At 38.8% G+C, this 21,234-nt stretch overlaps 1 protein-coding gene across 2 annotated transcripts; it reads left to right on the top strand.

Annotated features, from left to right (window-relative positions):
• On the top strand, positions 1-19,262 carry LOC150082340 (uncharacterized). 2 transcript variants are annotated; one of them, XM_090380139.1, is made up of 5 exons: positions 1-149; positions 6,897-7,069; positions 7,188-7,457; positions 10,151-10,245; positions 18,578-19,262. In XM_090380139.1, exons 2-5 carry the CDS (start codon positions 6,946-6,948, stop codon positions 19,013-19,015), a joined length of 927 nt encoding a protein of 308 aa, XP_090236265.1. In that variant the 5' UTR covers positions 1-149; positions 6,897-6,945; the 3' UTR covers positions 19,016-19,262. The 2 variants fall into 2 exon arrangements, with proteins under 2 accessions (XP_090236265.1, XP_090236266.1); XM_090380140.1 differs by having other exon boundaries at positions 1-154.
• The last annotated feature ends 1,972 nt before the right edge of the window (positions 19,263-21,234 follow it).

Here is a 21,234-nt window from a genome sequence, read left to right as displayed (position 1 = left end):
ACACGCCAAAACACCTGGAGAAAAGACGCTACTTCAGCTACAAGTGTCATTTTTTTCCCTAGTTGAAGGATAGAGCAGATGGTTAGTTTAGTGTGAAGTAACGCATACTCTGGAGCTACAGAACCAACGGGAAGAGCCATGTGTTTACAGTAAGGTAGATTTTTATTTATTTAATCAATAACGGTAAAGAGTAGAGTGGCAGCAACGTGCATGACCATAGCGTACCCTTAAATAGTTTGTATTACCAATTACCAATCTATAACTGCTAATGAGTTATAACGAAGGGGTGATCAAAAAAGATAGAGAAAATTTAATTAAAAATATAAAAAGTTGTTTTGATGATGATTCCTTTTCTACATAACCTCCATCTACTTCAATACCCTTGGTCTTATCTCTCCACCCATTTTCTAAATACAGTACGTTAAAGAAGCAGTTGTTCAGACACAGCGATAATCATAAACTTTGACTTCTTTGGGGATAGAGATGTGCTATGCTTTCACTGAGAACTTTGTTATTTTGAATCAGGATAGCAGTGGTGGACGCAGGACTCATCTCCTGTGATTTCTTAAAGAATCGTTGGTAGATATTTTTAAGGCGAACCCAGATGACAATTATAACCGGCCATTGTTCAGGGATCCAATGTGAACAAAGCCATCATTCGTATATGTTCTCTCAAATGCTTTGTACACTCCCATAACTAATACCAAGGCTTCTCCAAATTTTTTTACTATAATTCTGCATTTGAAAATGACCTTCGTTTGTTTCCATCATGTCAGGTTTCTTCAAAGAACACGAAAGAAAATTTGATTTTTCACATATTTTTTTATTAATTTTGGCAGAATCTGTACATGAAATTATAACAAAATGCGACTTTTATATTTAAATACATTTTAAAAACACTATTAAAAAGAGCATTTGGTAAAAAGACCCCTAAACACTGACCACTTATTTTAAAAACTGATCTACAATGGGTCAAATTTTCATTTCTTTGATTTTCTTGCAGATCTTTGTACTTTACAGTTTCTCTTCAGCTTGCAGTAATAGTCAGCCATCACGCTGACATTCCATCTTCCTTAGAACCTCATTTCCATATCTTTAATGTCCTGATGAAACCTCTCAATCTGTTCTTGCTAACACTTCCTAGATTTTTTGGGAACTACGTAGTCGATGTAAGGGTGTAAAGAATGTTCCTTGGCACTCATGTTGCAGCGCACCTCTTGAAGTTTTTTCCAACATATTTTCAACTATATTCTTGTAGTGTTGATCCTTGTTGTTCCCTAAAAAGTTCTCAACAACAGACCTGAAGCTAATACATGCCTGTTTTCTTTGTTTTTTTGTTTGTTTTATTCATAGCTCCCTTAAAATTTCGGTCCCTCATCAGTTTGCGAATTTGAGTTCCAACAAAAATACCTTGTTTTAACTTCTCCTGGGTGATTGATCGGGAATTTAGTACATAGATAGTAGAAGCAGGCACCTTCCTGAGATAAAGCTTTCACAAACTTTCATCAAACCCAGTTTGATATGCAAGAGTGGAAGGACATGGAGTTTTGGAGTATACCAGTGGTCTCTGAACTATGTTCTTTAACCCAGGCAACAAACAGCCCCTCTTTGGCCAGACCTTGACGTCCCGGTGCTTACTCCTTGCCTGACGGTCCTACTCACACAAAAAGCAAGGCATTTTTGTGTAAACAGATTGCAGTCCAAGTAACATCTATCACTTTAAAGTCAGCACAGACAAACTAACCATGTTCTTCATTCTTAATATTTGTCAACAACATCTTCAAGTTCCCATAGGTTTATTTCAAATGCACAGAGTGAGCTACTGGAACTGGCCCATAATTATTTCCATTCTGGAGCAAAACACCTTTGAGACTCTTCTTCGACGAGTCAATAAAAAGTCTCCAGTGTGTAGGATTGTAACTAATTCCTAAATAGTTCATTAAATCATTTATATTACTGCAAACCGTTGTTATAAAAGTACGGCACTAGTTCTCATTCTCTGTGTCCGTACCATGAGAAAAACCTTCAATGTGCTAGAAGATTTTTTGACTTTAGGTCTATAACCAAGGAGTTCTGTAGATTCCTTTGGTAAATTTAAATCTCTTAGAAGATCATTGAGTTCATGCTGTGAAAACAGTTGAGGGCTGGACTCAAGGCATGTCTTCAGGCGTGTAGACTTGAGTTTCATTTAAGTGGAGGGAATGAAATCGGCAGTTTATCTCCACGTGGACTGGTCTACTGGTAGATGGAATGTTAGGATACACAATGCGCTTCTTACTCTTTGCATTGTATCCCTCTATATCAGCTAAGCAAAAGTAACAGTCAAGACAGTGGTCTGTAGGCTCCTACCGAATCATTGGAATTGCAAATGACACAGCCTTCTCTTTACCATTTTTTTCCAAAATGGTACGCTGAAGAAATCAGCGTAAAAAAAACTGAATTAAACACAGCTATTAGTTTACAAACATCGACAAATAAATAACACGCCGGCATGCCCCATGGGCGTATTTAATTTTTGGAGAAAAATTACATTTTTAACTCTTCTCAAATTAAATTCAATCTGAAACTAGCCAGTTTGATTCAAACTGGCTAGAATTCGAAACGACCATTTGATTTATCACGTGACTGAACAATATACATTTGTGCGTATGAGGCACTTTTCACTTGTTTGGAGAGGTCTGGACCCGAATTCCAAAAGGGTCTGGAAGAACTATTAAAGGACTCTTCTCGACTGAAGAGACCTTAAATTTCGGCTAATTTTTCGTTAACCGAACCTAGATCGAGTTCGGTTTCTTTACGATTATCGAACATACTATTTTCAATGCATGGTGAAATGTTTTCGAAGTACAGAAAAACAAATAAAATGTTTATTTGTCCTTACAAATAATGTATAGATCAATTCCTTTATTATTGGTGTTGGAAGGTCAATAGGCGGGGTGTACAGAACTAACGAAGCGTGCGTAGTCATTCATTTATTTAATTTTTTTTTTAGTGAAAGGCTTTTGACATTTGGCCTTCGTGAAAGAGTGCTGTTTACAGCGAGGTTATTAGAAGAATGAGGTCATATTACCTTAATGGTGAGGTTTGCCTTGCCCGTGGGTAAATCTTGAGGTTGTTGCGTAACGGACTGGTCACTTTAAATTGAATAAAAATTTCATTCAAACTTCGAACAGGGTTCTAATCTAGGTTAACCGACTACTAGATACAGCAATTAACCGATTTACGAGCTACCGGTCTTACGAAGAAGAATTTTTGATGTTAAAAATTCGATGTAAAACCACCATCTTGAATATACAACAGCATTACTGTTTGAAAATAAAATGACTAAGAATGAAATATTTTTGATTGACTTTTGGAACAGATGAATGAGGACTACTCGCACCGTTAGCTATAGCTGATGCATTCGCATCTCCTGTGGTTGTTGCAGAGCGAGGGTTGCCCGCAAAGTTTCTATTAACACTGAAGTAAATATCCAACAAAACGTTTATTTACTACAATGTTTTAAGTGATAATGCTGTTGTAGAGTTTTAGGAGCATCAGCGACTAAGGCCATATTGAATTCGAACTCAGGTCTTTTTCACCAGGTGTGGGGAGGACGGCAATCCTACTAACTATGTTGCCCACGAGAGCAAGTGGGCTCTCGTTTAATAGTTAGATATTTACTACGATCAACACTAAGCCATTTGGCTACATCTATTTGAGATTAACCAACATCAAGCCTTCCAATGACTTCATTCTTTAGATGGTTCCTTTCAGACTTTTAAAAACACTTCAATCTCGTTGCTCTTTTCTGTAACGTTCCTACGGATCCACATCTTGCAATCAGGCTTCCAGACCTGTATGCAATACTCCAAATGCGACCTAACCTTATAAAACAGGATAATCACCTCTGTTGTCCCTGCTGGTAAAATTCTTATATATCATTGAGAGAACCCCATGAGCTGTTGCAGCAGCCAACCGGCACTGCTCAGAAAACGTCATGTCACAGGATTGTACAATTGTTATTTTAGGATTCATAACCATAAGTTGTTTGCCATATGGCAAGTTCATGACAGCCATAACTCAGAACTCAGTCACATCTCCATCTCTCCCTGTTTATAGCCCCTCCTCTTCTTCAGCACATGATACCCATCAGCTCTATCTAATCATGGAATGTCCCAATTCTACTTCTTCTCCTGCCCATTACTTTCTTCTCAATTACATCTCTTAACAAATTCTCTACGTCAAATCCAATTTTATCTTATTTTCCATACAGCCTTTATCAGACAGTGGGCAGGAACAGTAGTGCGTAGCACACGCTTCTTGATTAGACAGGGGTTCGAGCCCGTGAGCCACTAAATATGGAGGATGCGGAAAGGTCAGGGAATTACCACCGCATATCCCTGGAGCAATATGGCCTTAGTTGCTAATGCTCCTAAAAAAAACCAAACCAAATTATCAGACAGCGATTTCTCTCTCTCTCTCTGATTTCATCCTACTAATCTATAACTTCCAGAAAATTTTAATCCTTTTCCTCTTCCATCATTGCATTTTAATTCCACATTACCACGTTAGAGAGAAATATAATTGTGATACCAGATAACAATTTCTTCTCTGTTCCACTAGATTACAAAACTCTGAAATTCTGAGAAACTTGACAAGATTACCACATCCGATTCATCCTTACCTATCTCTCATCTATTAAGTTTTCCAATTTACCTTTTCCCCCATCGTTTTTTTCCATTCTGGAATTATTACGACCCAAATACAGTGCCCAGTCCTTATCGGTATTCAACCTCAACTGTCATTTTTCAGTCCATCTGCCTTGATTAATGTCAATAACTACTCTACCCACCCTGCCTTTGTATCTTCATGATTAAACTGCTGACGTACATCAATATCATTGATCTCCATAAATACTGAAAACATTGAGGAGCCGAAAACTTCACCCTGTAGTAAGTACCCCACTCATAACGCAAAGAATAATTTTGTCATCATTGAAGTACATGATGACAAAATTATTCTTTGCGTCCAGTTCTTTTATCACACTCTCCAATAGAAGCTAATCAGATTGGTTAGGCATGATCTCCTCTTAGCAAATCTATGAAATAATTTCAGTATAACTGCATCGCTGCCAAGATGATCATGCAATAATTCTTTAACCACTAACTCCATTATTTTCTCTAGAACAGAAGTCAAAACTTTATTCAACTACTCATCTCACCTCACTCTCCGAACCACAAAACTTTTTCTGTATATTAATTATTTGTTCAACTCAATGAAACATTCCATCTAACTGTTCCTTGAGAACAGAGAAACATTTGCACATCTCAAATCTATAAATAATTCCCTAATTTCAATAATGTTCTCATTATTACAGCTAAAGGTTTCGGTGCCTCTGTTGCTGCTTCTTTTAGTATAATTGGGCAAATTTAATCAGCACTACGTTTTTATTTCTCTTCACAAGTAATGTAGATACAAAATATTTACTCAGAGTGCCAGCAACCAGAAAAGGACTATTAATAGTCCTGTTCTGGTTGCTCCCTTCTTTTCTAGTGGGCCAAGGTGATTCATTCCCTGCCTTCTAGTATTAACAAAAGTAAATGATTCTTTGGTACTTTTATGTCACTTTTAGCCGACTACTCATAATCTGTCTTAGCTTGCCTAACCTTCCTCCTCTTAGTGACTTTATTGCACAGTAGTTTGTAAACTAGTTTGTACTTGCTGTAGGCTTTCATGAACCTGACATTGCAACTTTTAATTATCTCGTGCATTTCTTCTCTGCCGCTGGTCTCATCGGGTTATCTGACAACCAGTTAAGTCCAACCCTTGAACAATATCTCTTAGTTGACATCGTAGCGTATTGTTGTTACACTACGATGACGCTGTTTAATGGTTCCTATACTTGAAAATTCTCAGCTATCATCGTTTCCATACGTATGGAAAAATCGTCTACCCCATGTATTAATTATTTCTCAGAAACGCATGGTGTTTGTAAATCGAAAGATTACTGTACCACACTGCTCGACAAAACTAACAGAACACGTAGAAAACGTCATGGAACTCGTGGTTTAGTTCTGTTCTCTGATGAGTCCCGTTTTAGCCTACAAAAAAGAGTCTAGATGTTATTCCATCTGGAGATAACCAGGAATGCAGTACCATCCCTCAAACATCGGAGAAAGGGACATATGGTGGAAGCAATCTACTCGCGTGGGGTGGAATAATAATGAACGGTCGCACCCCTCTTCATGTTTTTGATAGGAGTACCATAACTGCGCAGAGGTACCGAACCTTATGTGCGACTTTTTAGGGGTGCAGTTGGCCCAGATTTTCTTTTCATGTACGACAATGCCATTACATATAGAGCTCAAGTGTACGTTGAAGGAACAGCTTGAAACTGAAGATATTCAACGACTTCCATGGCCAGCACGATCAGCAGACTTAAATCCGATCGAACAAGTGTGGAACGCCCTTGGGTGTTGCACTGCACGCCGACAGCCAACTCCTCGGAGTCACTTGCTCAGTTAAGAAAAAATGGGATTTATTGCCACAGAATCTTACAGACACCCTTATATCGAGCATGGTTCACTGCTGTCAGGCCTGTTTAGCCGTTGGAGGGGATCATGCGCCGTACTGATGTCATGTGACCATATTTTAATGTGACCTCTTTGGTAATTCTTATGCAACCCCAATTAATGTCCTTTACACCTGTCCAAAGTTTCCTCATTTCATCGTTATTCTATGGTGCACCATCATACCAAATTTGTCCCGCTTCAGCGCAAGCTGCACGAGTAACACCACATTTTCTACGTGTTCTGTTAATTTTGTCGAGCAGTGTAGTTTATCAAATATTGCAAATCTACTGATTTCCATTATTAACATATGGTCGAATACGTTAACTGAGTTACTCCGAATAGGTGAACAGGATTATCATACCCTAGAAGTGGTGGAAATAGAAATGCTGTCATGTGCAGCCCCTTCGCTATCTTGCCAATCTTTGCTGTTCTCATCTCTATAGCCAGCTGCATATTTGAGTTAGTGGTGCTCCCGTCGGCAGAATGGGGATATTTTGTGACACGTAAACTTCCAGGTAAATTAAATCCATTTTTCTCTCATCTCTCAAACATTTTTCATTATTCTTAATGATTTAAAAAATGAATAATATGCTTGAAACCATATCGCTTAATGTGCGTGTCTATTTATCCTAGGCATCCAACAAGAGGAAGGTTACTATGGGCTGTGGCAACTGTGTTCAATCAAGAAAAACAAGAAAGAATGTGTCCATCCTGATACAACTTTCCAGCTTCCAACGTACGCAGGTGCTGCAGGAGCCGTCAGCATCATATCCTTACTTCTTGTGATGGGATTCATTTCTCTGGCAACTATTAGGCTAATACAAACAGTTCGCCATGCCCCAGACTACCTTATAGGTACAAAACGACTGTGTATCGTGAAGGTGACGCTTGCTTTGATAATAGGTTAGTGTCCACCACGGATAGGCCAATAAATTAAACGCTGAGTTGGTTTTGCATTAGCAACACCCCCCTTGTGTAGGAATGTAATGTTCTGTGACGCTGGTGAAGGCTCCAAGTCATGAACTTTTGTGGAGAAGACGTTCGGGAGCCAGTATCTTGATAACAACAAACGTGACCAAGTGCTCATAGTGGCACAAATGTGTAGTGACTGGCTTAACAGCGGTCGAACAGCAGCCAAAGGTCACACGTAGGACAGCCACGTGTAGCCGAAGCCCGTGGTGAGTGTCGTGTTTTGTCTTGTAACACAGTCGCAATGCAGCACAATGGTCCAGCTAACCTTCCAGTAGAACGTTGGAATAGCCAGACCAATATCCACATGCTTTACGCCTGACATTAGCTTGTATAGGCTAAGGCAGTCACTGGTACTCATGCTCACTGCGAGGCACAAGAAACTGCTCCTTACTAGGTCCAGTCAGCACCAACAAAGGACCATCTACATGTGGAAATCTGTCGCCTGGACTGAATTCCGTTTCCAACTGCCTATCCGCATTTGGAGAAAGCAATATGAGGTCGTAGCATCTGGATGCACTGTTAGAGTTTCGCAGGCTGGAGGCAGTGGAGTTATTATTTGGGGACTATTTTCGTGGCATGCCCTGAGTTCTCTGATCACCATTAATTAACGGCTCGATGGAAGCGCCTACCTTTCTATTGTCGCCTACCAAGTACATCCTTTCATGATGAAAGTGTAATAGACAACTCTGGTCTCTATGAACAAAATAACGCGCCATGACACAAGGCCCGGCAGATTGCTAAGTGGTTTCAGGAACATGACAATGAATTCTCTGTCTTCCATGACCGCCAAAATCAGCTGATCTCAACCCAAATGAGCCATTTTTCCGGAAGGTACCTGTTTGGTACCTACCGGAAAAGGACATTCGATGCTACAATCATTCACCTGTGCGGGTAATAAGGATACACTGTGAAACTCATGGGTATAACTACCACAGGAGCCCTCACGAGTTAGTAGGTAGTGTTGCTAATGAAAAGCCAACCTAGTAGAGTATATACATGAGTGCTTCAAAAAGTTATTACAAATTTTGTGTGATTTTGACATGAAAAGTCACATTTGATCAGCTATTTTCAACTACTGTAGTTTAAATAATCACTGTAAATAAAAACACATATCCGATTGCTCTTTTTATTGATAGAATTATAAAGACTTATTTTATCACTGCAAGAACAGTGAATCGAATATTTTGATACACTTCATACACGCCACTGATAGTAGTCAGTTTGTTTTTTTACATCTTTCATACGATTATTAATTTTAAAGAAATGTCACACCAGGAATACATTCATCTGCCCAAGTGTTTTATGTTCGTCTATTGAGTGTGTTCTCTGGTCGGTTTGCCTGTTTGATGGATAAAAAAACCCTAATTTCCGGGGGGGGGGACCTTGCTATTTATGCCTGAGACCGACTAACTTATCCACAGAGTGAAAAGAGCCCACAAAAATACCTCGTGTCATGGACAGGATTCGAATCCTTCCTTAAATTTGTCCGTACTACCCTTCCACAACACCAGATGGAATTTTGTTCAAACAATCAATTACTTTCTGACTGAAAGTAAATTTTCACACATCTGTCCTCTAACCATCTTTTTCCAATTTAAATTTATGTCCCCTTATGCGTGTGTTGCGTGAGCAAAAGTAGGGATGCCATCTGCATTTAATTCACTTAACCTGCACTGCTCGACAATATTAACAGAACACGTAGAAAACGTGGTGTAACTCGTGCAGCTTGAGATGAAGTGGTAGAAAATTGGGTACAGTTCAAGTCTCTGAGGAGTCCCGTTTTAGCCTATAAACAGATTCTAGACGTTATTTTACCTGGAGACAACGAGGAATGCGCCATCCCTCCAACATCAAACGAAGGGACACTTACGGTGGAGGCGGTGTTCTCGTGTAAGGCGGAATAGTGATCAACGACAGCATCCTTCTCCGTGTTTTTGATAGGGGTGCTATAACTACTCAGAGGTACCGAGAACAGATTCTTGAACCCTATGTGCCACCTTTTAGGGGTGCGGTTCGCCCAGATTTTCTTTTCATGCACAACAACAACGCCACGGCACGTAGAGCTCAAGTGGTGGAGCTGAAGTGGTCTTGAAACTACTATTATAAGCCAAGCAAACTATTATAAGCCAACCCAACGATTGGCTTATAATATGGGATAATCGTCTCTTTGTTCCAACTGAAGAAGTTCCAGATTATCATGGACAGAACCTCGTCACTTGTCCAAACTGCCCATCTGCACTTCTAAGTTAACTTTACAATTTTTTACCCTGCTCTGGTTTGCGGTATCAATTGAGGTTAGTGCTACCCAAATTGTATATTATTCTGGAATTACTGGTATCCAAATTCAGTAGTACCTTACATTTGTTATTAAAACCCAACTGCCATATTACAGCCCGTCCAAATTTTTCCAAATCTTCTTGAAGAAGCCTGCCTTGATTACCCGCTAAAAACAGTGTAAAGAAAACTGAGTCCACTGTAATCATCTTTAGAGATTCCACTAACAACACAAAATGAACAGCCAATGTCTTAATTCCATAGTAGTCAGAATACAAAATTTTTTGAATGATCGCTATTTATCGCTAAGATTAATTAAAGTTTTTTTTTTTTATTTTCTTTTCATTTAGTGGTCCTTGCCATTGTTGTATCCATTCTAGCAAGTGTAGGAGAAGGCAGATTTCGCCAATATGAAGTTTCTAAAGGATGGGCATTCTGGATTCAGGTGAGTACCAGCAGCTTTCAGAAGCTGAGTGTTTTCTAATGCAAACATATAATGTGTTCGAGAGAGAAGGGAGGGGGAACAGAACAGGGCAAATACTTAGATATCATCCAGATCAGCAGTACCTAACTTTCTGTCATTCTCGAGTGATACCTGAACTTAAAAGATGCTATATTCGAGGACATCTAACAGTGACTGTCACTGAATTCAATGAAGATTTTCCTAATCTCGCGGCACACCATTGTTTGTTTTTAATGTAAAAAAGGAGAATTTCTCGATGAAAACTCTAAGACCTCCGTCCTAGATTGACTAACTCAGTGTCAACTGTAAAATCCTAAAAAGATCCTTCAGTTATTGATGGTATTTAATCTAGATCGTAACATTAGTAGGAGAAATTTTTGCCCCTTGGTTTAGAAACTTCGTTCTTCGAACTAATCAGTAACCAGTTGAACACTGTCTAATGGCCAATTATTGAATCGGGCAAGCAGTAGGATGCAGCTAAATACGGATAAAATTAGAACAATTCTCTAAGAGGATTCGGACATATTTCGTCCCCTTGGAGTATTTGATTTGTTCGGTCAAGTTGGTATATTGACCTTGGAACCCTCGTGAAGGGTGAAATCTTTGTTCATCGCTATTCAACTTGTTAACGTTGACCGCTTCATGCACAGCCTTGTAGAGGCAAACCGGATTTAAGTACACAAAATGAAAACATGCAATTCAACCTTGAATAAATAGACTCTGTTAAGCGCATTTCGAAACACAATTGAATGATGCATGTGGCGCCATCCTTTGGGAATACGAAATATTAATTCTTTGAATTAATTTTTAAAATTAATTTCTTTAAATAATAATTAATTTCTTTGGATAAATTAATTTATTTTAATTAATTTTCTTATTGGGCTTAAAGAATTGCTATAAAATATTCTTATTGTATTTATTATTATTGTATTTACTGTATCTTATTATTATTATCATTAGTTTATGTATTATTAACTAATACATTTATTAATAAATATATTTATTATTTATTTACTATTAATATATTTATTTAAACACTATTATATTCGAAAAATTTCAAAATTGCAAAAACAATTACTTTCATTTTTGTCTTTTAATACTGCAACGTATTATTAGTAATCAGAGAAATTCTTAGTATTCAAAATGTGAATTTTTTTAAAAAATTATTATATGTAGAATTAATTTACAATAATAATTATTATTTCAAATTATACAACAAAATGCATATATAAAATTTTCTACGTGACTAAAGTGATTTTTTTTAATATTGCAATTCGATATTCCGATAATATAGAATCAAAATAAAATTAAATGATTTTTTTTTATATTAAAACATTCTCACTATTGCGAAAATAAAATCCTTCATCCTTCATTCTTTATCTAAACTATCTCAAATGTGATAATTTCTGTTAAACAAAAATTTAATTGGTAAATACTGTACTTCAAATTTATTAAACAGGCGGACATAATGTAGAATATAGCCGATAGATGGCACTATATAAAATATTTCATTTCGTAAAGAAATTCTTCTTCTTCTTCTTCTTCTTTATCTTCGCCTTCTTCCCACGTTTATATGGGGTCAGCATTTCCGTCCTTAATTCTTTTCCTCCATTCCACCCTATCCTGGGCTTCCTCTCTCCTCTATCCTCTCTCTTTTAAATCCTCTGCCACCTTGTCCTTCCATCTCAGCTTAGGTCTCCCCCTCTTCCTCTTCCCTATCACCTCCAACTTTTCGCACCTCTTCCCCACATACTCCTCACTTCTTCGTTCCACATGTCCAAGCCACCTCAACCTAGATTCCTGCATTTTTTTACTCAGAGGCCCCCACCTTAACCGTACCTCTGATGTAGTCGTTTCTTATCCTGTCCTTCCTCGTCACACTACACATCCATCTTAGCATCCTCATCTCCACCACTTCCATCTTTTTCTCCTGGGCCCTTGTAATCGCCCATGTCTCAGCACTGTACATCAATGCGGGTCTAACCACAGTTTTATACACTCTTCCCTTCATTTTACAATTTACTTTCTTATCACACAGCACCCATCTTTCTCCAGTTCAACCATCCACATTGCACTCTATGCTGTATTTCTGCACCCAATCCTCCATCCCTCTCAACGTTCGATCCCAGCTACTTAAATTTCGAAAGTGATGGTAGCTTTCCCTCCTGCAGTTTTATAGAGCTCTCATCTTCTCCATTTAATACCATATATTCTGTCTTTGTTCTACTTATCCTCATGCCTCACTTTATCCTTATGCCTCACTCTTCCAACGCTTTCCTCCATTCCTTCAATTTCTTCTCTACCTTTCCTTGAGATGGTTCGCACAGTACGATATCATCCGCGAACAGCATACTCCATGGTGCTCTACTCTTCACTTCTCTCACCAACACATCCATTACCAGATCAAACAGATATGGGCTGAGAGCTGATCCCTGGTGCAGTCCAACTTCTACAGAGAACCCCTCAGTCATACCTACACTACTCTTAACCTGAGTCACTGCTCCCTCGTACATTTCCTTCACAAGCCTTATGTACTTTTCCGATGCATCCTTCTCCCTCATGCATCTCCATACCTCTTGTCTGGGCACTCTATCATATGCTTTTTCCAGGTCTATGAACACCATGTGCAACTCTAATTGCATCTCCCTGTATCTTTCCATCACCTGTCTTAAAGCAAAGACCGCATCTGTTGTTCCTCTTCCCGGCATGAAACCAAACCGTTTCTCTCCTATTTCCGTCTCCTGCCTTATCCTTCCTTCCACAATTCTTTCCCAGATCTTCATCGAGTGAGACATTAACTTTATTCCCCAGTAGTTCCCACATTCCTGCACATCCCCCTTTCCTTTATAGATTGGCACAAGTATACTTTCCCTCCACTCATCGGGTATCCTCGCCTGCTGCCACAGTTTTTCCATAAAGTCCTATAGGATATCGATCCCTTCTTCTCCCAGACTTCTCCATACCTCTACTGGTATCTGATCAGCACCTACTGCTTTCCCCCTCTTCATTTTTCTGAGTGCTCTTTCCACTTCTTTCCTGCTTATGTCTTCCACTACTCTTTCATTCGTCTCTCCATCCTCGCATAGTGCTCTTGGGTTTTCCTCATTTAGTAACTTCTTAAAATAGTCTCTCCACCTTTCCTTAACCTTCTCCTTGTCCTGTATAACCACTCCCCTCTCATCTTTAATCTGTTTTATTGATGAGAAGTCCTTTGATGCCTTGTCTCTCGCTTTGGCTATTCTCATTAATTGCCTATCTCCATCTTTCCTTTCCAGTTCCCCATAGGCCTCGTCCACTGCCCTTGCCTTTGCTATTGCCACAGCCCTTTTTGCCTCCTTATTTGCTAATTCATATGCTTCTTTATCTTCCTGGCTACCTGTTAAATTCCATCTTTTCTTCTTCTCCTTCTTTTGTTTTATCGTAAAGAAATTATGGCAACTTATTTGTCGATAGTAAACAAAAAAGTTCATATGACCATGGAACGAGTATTGTAAACAACTCTGAGTATTGAAATTAATGAACAGTACTAATAAACATGGAACGGTCTGTTTATTAAAGTGACAACAATTTTCTAGAGAAGTTATGGCAGCCACAACAAACACAATCAAGTGAACGATTAACTCAGCCACAGAATGAAAAAGACCCATAGAAGTTCCTCGCCTCATTGATGGCGATTCGAACACAGGCCTTTTCTACCCGGTGTGGGGAGGATGGTGAAACCCTACATGCATACCCTGGGAGTTTCAGGGAGCATTGGCAAGAGGAGTCTGTCACAGCATGGTCTGATGATGGGTATCGGTAAAATGCCTGAAACGTCACCTTTTTTAGGCGAATAGCTTAATAAACTATATTATTGATTTCACTCACGTGGTATAAGAGTGGAATTAAATATAATAATAATCTTAAAGCAACCACATAATGTTCTACTCCAACTATATAACCATAATTCGGATATTTTTTGAATAGACTTCGTATACTTTCGGGTACTATGCTACTGTGCAGATGGATCTTGATAGCAACAGTACAGCTCACCTCAAAACGGAATTTCTGGTAATTATACATTAACGTGGAGTATACGCATGTGACCAGGATGGTGTACGTTGTCTAATTAGTAATTTGCTATACCTTTGCATCTTGCATCTTTGCCATTATACAAGCTAATGGCGAGAATGCGTTTGGAATTTTGTATTCGGTTTAGAAGCTGAATTGAGTTTCTTCAACGGGTCTAAAAACGAGCCAATTGTATGATAGCAGATTGCAAAGATTTTGATTACAGAGCTTGGAAACGGTGAAAAGGGACACAAAACCGAGGGACGTGAATACAGGATGTCGGGAGTAGACAGAGTGGACCTCAGGAAGTTTAACTTTGGTCACAGTATTGTCAACCTCTGGAATAAATTCCTCTCTGGGTGGTCCCTAATACCTTCTTGTACTAGGAAAAATGTGATAAGGGGGATACAGGTTGTATAGATAAAATTCAGTCCTGCAACTTTTTGACCCTACCTTGTTTAAACCATAGACAGAAAAATCATATTGAAGCATTTTCAGAATCTGTGATGATTTAATGAGGAGAACGGTTGCCATTTTGCCTAATTCTAGTTTGTAGTTTGATTCCTGTTGACTACAAGTAAAACCTCCTTTCATATTACAGCTCACTATTTTGACATTATGAGAATAAAAAGGAAATATATATCTTGCACAAAAAACCGTCTGACACAAAACAAATGCCTTTATGAGTAGCACAATTGGTCTAATCACCGTTATCACCCCACCTCCTAAACACCGGGTGGAAAAGATATGAGTTTGAATCCCATCAATGATGCGAAGAATTTTTATGAGCCTTTTTTGCAACTAAAACCCTAATGCGCCTAAAACCCTACAACAGCAACAATTTAGCTGCCACGAGCTCGTGCTGGCTTGTTGTTAGATTTTGGAAAGTTTTAAAAGCCTGTTATTAAAAAATTTAGCTCTATGGTAGCTGATCAATCCTAATTGTATAAATATTCAGTTGTTACGTAAGGAGCCCTTTGTTAATTGACTGTAAGCACTGCTTAAAGTTCCAAAAAGTGATTACAGGTACTCTGTAATCGCCTTTTGGAACTTACTGTACTTTCCTTTTCACTTTTTTGTTTATCGCAGTAAAGAAATGCTAAAGTTCATACTAGCTAGAAGACTTCACCATCACCACACAGCAACAGCAGTGTTGTGGGTGGTTATAATTAAAGCGGATCACTGTGGTCGCTGTAGATGGAAACTAAAATTTGATACAGACAGTATTTAGACTATGCGAAAATGTAAGGTACACAAAAAAGTTACATTCTTTACCTTGAGACCGAATATTGTCTCGCTAAACCCTGTCTTCGAGACATCCGTATAACCAGAAGTGACAAGGATAACGGTCTAGAGAAGAAAGCAAGCTTGCAAAATATTGGCAAAACGTTGGGAAATGGTGTGGTCATCAACAGTTGTGGCCACACACCAACCGTTTTACAGGCAAGGCTGTGTGGTGATGGTGAAACTCCATTCTGTATAAAAACATTGTGGGCAATGTTCCTTTCTCTCTTGATGGACACGAATCAGAAAGTGTCAGAGATTACAGAAACCTTCACCCATAACGGTTCACGTTTTAGAATTACATGGTTGAACCTCCTCGAAGAAAAACTGTTCAATCAACCACCATCCTAGCTAAAAACCTTGGAGAGAAGTTTTCGTCCTGGTACCGTGCATAGACATTGTAAGGAAACGATAGTTAATCGTATTTAGCAATCACTTGATTAGACGATTGTCCACTCAAAGAGTGGGGGGGCTACTGCACACTCGCTCCTGGATACTCGGCTACGTCAAGGATGAGAGATCGGAGCGCTTGGATAACCGTTACCGTTAAAGATAGAGAGTGGTAATTAATGGACGCTGCTCTTCGTGGACTAATGTTATTAGTGGAGTTCCCCAGGGTTCGGTGTTGGCCAAACTATTCTTTTGTATATTTATCAATGATATTGATGAAGTTATATCAGGCTTAATGTCCAAGTATGCAGATGATACAAAAGTTAGCATCGTTGTTAATGCCAGTAATGGCAGTGGGCTACAGTAACAGGATCTAGAAAAGTTGGGCAGATGAGCTGAGAAGTGGCAACTAAAGTTTAACTTTGACAAATGCAAAGTACTGTACACGGAGTGGACAGAAATCATGGGATACCTACCTAGTAACGGGTAGGCCCACCTTTCGCACGGATAAGCATAGTCACACGGAGAGGCACGGACTTTACTACTTCACGAAAGCGTTCCACAGGTATTTCCATCCAGGCTTGTTGCACCGCTGTCCATAATTCCATCGCATTCCTGGGTGGAGGATTCAAAGCTCGAACAGACCTTTCCACAGCATCCCACAGACGCTCCACAGGATTCATGCCCTGTGAACGGGGATGCCATTTCATGGTGATAAAATCCGAATGCTCTTCGAATCATGTTTAAAGAGCATTCGGATGCAATGCTCTACGGACCCACAGGGCAATGGACTGTTCGAAGAACAGTCCATTGCCCTGTGGGTGCATAATGGCCATGAAGTAACCTTGATCAGAGATGCGTCTAGACGTACCAGAGGTCCCAATGTGTGCCAGTTGAACACGACCCAGACCATTACCGACCGTCGACCTGCCTGAACAGTTCCTTATTTACGTGACGAGTGCAAAGCTTCGGCCGGTTTCCGCCAGACACGCACCCTCCTATCAGCTCGAAATAACTGGAAATGGGACTCATCGGACCAGGAACCCGTCTCCAATCATCCAAGGTCCAGTGCCGATGTTTTTTCTCCCAGTTGAGGCGTTGAGTCCTGTGTCATCGTGTTAGCACTGGACTCTGGTGGCTTAGCGGCTCCCATAACCTATTGCGGCTAATGATCGCCTCTGATGGTCTTGGTGGAGACGTTTCTGGCACCTCCGTCGTTGAAGTCGGCGGTGATTTGTGTCACTGTCGCTCTCCGGTTGGCTGAATCAATGCGAGACAGACGTCGACGGCCACGTTCATCCACCACCTTTCTCCACCCACAGCGCTGTCCACAATCAGATGTTATTCCGGAAATGACGTATTCCCGATACACTATTGATACTGTCGAACGGGGATAGTGCAATTTCTGTACGACCTCCGCGATAGAGTGACCATGCGTCGGACACCCACTATCATCCCTCTTTCAAAGTCGGTTAACTCACGACGTTTATCCATAAACGTAGAATTACCATCTACGCGAATGTAATCATGCAGTGTACCTATATCTGCCAAGCGGTGGGTTCGTCCACTAGCGAGAGAGGTAATAGCGTCAAGTTTCCCAGGAACCAGGTGTCCCATGAATTCTGTCCTTTCAGTGTATATGGGTAGAAATAACCCCAGAGAAACATACTAACTGCGTGGTACTACACTTAGGGTGGTAGAAAATGAAAAACACCCTGGGGTAATTGTGTAGTCAGACCTGAAGTTTTCTGATCAGTTCAGACAGGCTGCCAGAGCAGACCATGAAGTATTGTCAACGATATACAGGAATTTTGCTAGTGGGGAAAATGAGGTGATTGTCCCCTTCTATAAGAAAATTGTCAGGACATGCTTTGAGTACAGGTCTGTAGGCTTCATTTTAGGAAGGTGGCAGAGTTTCTTGAGCGAGTACAGATAAGGGCAATAAGTTGGTGAGGGGAACGAAGGGAGCCTATTACCAAGGAAGGCTTAACATCTGCAAATTGCATCGTCTGGAGACTAGGCACCTACGAGGCGATCTGTTTTAGGTGGTACATAAGGCCTTGAATGGGTTGAGCAGGCTCAATTCTGATGGGATTCTTCTTCTTGCTCAGGTTACGAACCTGAGGGGGCATAAATTCAAATTGAGGAAAGATAATTGTAGAAAGATGTGCGAATATCTTTCTTTGGTCAGCGGTAGTTGATAACTTAAATAAATTCAAGGAGGAATTGGAAAAACGTTTAGAGGGAATGGATGTGTGATTTTTTTTTTTTTTTTTTTTTTGGCTAAGCTACATAAGCTTAGCCAGCTTCTTGCATCATATGCCTCTACTACTAATAATAATAATATCTAAGTCTACGATGCATTGGTGTTCCATGGACATGTAACTCAATAGATATCAGTAACAACAGATACAAGGACCGATGGCCATATGAACTTTTTTTTTGAACAATACCTTATAATCAAGAATATGAAACAGTTAATTTCTTAACCTATTGTTAAAGTTTGTAAAGTAAGAAAGTAAAGTAAAGTAAAAAAAAAAAAAGTTGACCAAAAACTATCATCTAATAATATATTTCTCTTTCTCTGAAGATCATCATCATTTCCCTTGATATTGTCCTTCTCTTGGTGTGTGCATTTGAGAATATCCAATACTGGCAACTAAACATGGCGGAACCCCAACCCCGAGATCCAGAAGAAGAATATCCGGAGACTTTCATGCCCCCCAATTACGATTCTCCTCCTTCGTCCATCGAGAGGGATGATGGCGATAGGATCATCTACATGAAGGACGCTAGTGTTCAATCCTACTTCGATGGAAGCGACGGAGGATTCAGAGAAACCCCAGTCATCGATGTTCATCCAAAGAGAAGCCACCGACAGAAAAACGGGTCGACAAGTGACCTTTCGGCTGTACACCATCATGAAGGAGGTCTTACTGTTATTAACATAGGTGGCCATCCCAGTCCAAGAATACAGAACAACAAACGCAGCGTGTCTCCATACCCTAGACGAGTTCCCCGCTATTAAATGCATCGAGGAAACCACAGGTCACAAGCTCAGAATTCTGGCTTTACTAGTCGTTTCATATGCTCAGCAATAATAACAACAGTGCCATCTGGTGACAACAATAATTGTAATAAAAATGCGGGTTCTTTTTACTGAAGCAGATTTATAAACTAATGGTTATACCTCTTTTTGTGATTTTTACCTAAAAGTCAAACCTTTTAAATCACCCATCGCGTATGTAGCATTTCTACATGTTATACAGCGATTATTCAACTAGACCTTTTTGATATAAATGAAATAAATTATTTAAGTAAATAAGAATGTTACAGTGTATTTTTTAGACATGAATGAACAAAAGTGAATTCAGTACCATTAACGGAACTCCTTCTAAGGTTTCTAACTATCTTTTGAAAAAAAAAAAATAAGTTATAAAAGTAAGCTCCTCTGGCTTCTTGACATTTTATTGGAAAATAAAAGAGAAACTCATTAATTAATCCAGTTCACTTTCTGCTTCTGTCGTTCAAAAATGGATCCTATTTCAAATTGTTGATAGAAATAAATAAATTACTCATATTTTATCAAGATAGAGGATCGAAATAAAAGCAATGACATCAAAGTATCCCAACACACAATCATAAGTCTGCTTTCCATTTTTGGAGAGCTGGATAAAATATCTCCGAAAAAGAAAAAACGCTGTGCTCGAAATTTTATGCAAATTGTGGCTAAAATGACACAAGAATCTTTGCCTACCAACGCCTTACTACTGCGCATGTCAACAACATTCATATCGTGCTGTATCTTGTTTTTTTTCTGTACAGATCAGTTTTTGTTTCGTTGTAATCGGTTAAGTTTTGGTTGAACTGAGCCTCTTTAAGTGAATCAGTGTTTTAACCATTTTGCGGTTTTAATCTGTTTAAAGAAAGCAAGAATGTCTTGATCGAAAATCAAGTCCATACTTGTCGTGATGTTGTTCATCATTTTAGGAAGAATTCGTGAAAAAAATTCGAAACACACGGCCCGATTTATTGCCATACAAATGGTTTTTGTATCATGACAATGCACCCTCTTATTCCTCTGTGGCAGTGAGAGAGTTTTTAACGAAAAACAAGATCACAACATTAGAGCCCTCGCCTTATTCGTCAGATCTGGCACCGTGCGACTTTATACTGTTCCCGAAAATTAAAATCCACCTCAAAGGAAAACGATTTGAGGACTTAGCAGCAATTAAGTTTTAGATCCTGGAAATCGCGAATGGAGCTTCGCATTGGAGCGGCTGGAGAGTACTTTGAAGGGGGGTAAACATTGAAATTGTTGTATTTAAAATCATAAATGATTTGAAAAACATTTCTCGTTTCTTTTAAACGAGTTATTCAACTGGTTGTGCAAAAATTATATTATAATAAATTGAAATTATTTTAATATTAAATCAATAAAGTACATTTTGGTATTTTATAATTATTTAATTATAATTTTAAAATTAATAAATGCTTTGTTAATTACAAATCGATTTAGGTCTAATTTGTATATTAATTTTCTTAATTAGGAAATCACTCTTTTAAATTTAATTAAATCTATTAATTAATTTATTTATTTATTTGTTATTTTCTTTTGTATTTATTTTCATTTTTTTTAAATTTATTCCTCTTATATATAATAGCAATATTTCAACTTTTCACGAACACTCATATTTCACACTAGATGGCAGAACAGTAGACTGCATGACATCGAAAACTGTATTTCAAAAACAAATAATTTATAACAGAGCTACAGTCTTAAATTACAGTGAAGTTTGCCTTCTACTTGTAATGTTTTTGAAATGATATCATTAGTGTAAAAATAATAAACGATTGGCATGCAATTTTGAAGATAATTGGAAGAGTATTAGAACTGTAATAAATACAGATGGGGTGTTCGGTGGAAAGATATTCATTTTACTGTCGCTTAAAGAAGAAAAATAATACGAAAATATTTAGACCTATTTGTAACTATAGGAACGGTAAATCAACGTGATTATGCTCAGTTGAGCCTGCGTGACTCACGAAAACGTCACCGCACGTTTTTCGTAATCGAGCATAATACACGGGTCACGTGATAGTCGTGAAGTCAATCTGATAAAGGAATTTTTTGAACAAGTAAAGGAATCTTTTGAATAAGTCTGATATTTAGCTTTCGGTACAACATAACATTATGTAAATAATACATAACGTTGTTAAAATCCTTAAAATACAGTAAATATTAAT

Source organism: Mastigoproctus giganteus, chromosome 8 (assembly GCF_048544385.1).
Source record: "Mastigoproctus giganteus isolate SK-2022 chromosome 8, ASM4854438v1, whole genome shotgun sequence".
In the NCBI taxonomy this organism is placed as follows: Eukaryota; Metazoa; Arthropoda; class Arachnida; order Uropygi; family Thelyphonidae; genus Mastigoproctus; species Mastigoproctus giganteus.
This window is presented reverse-complemented; position numbering and strand designations above follow the sequence as displayed.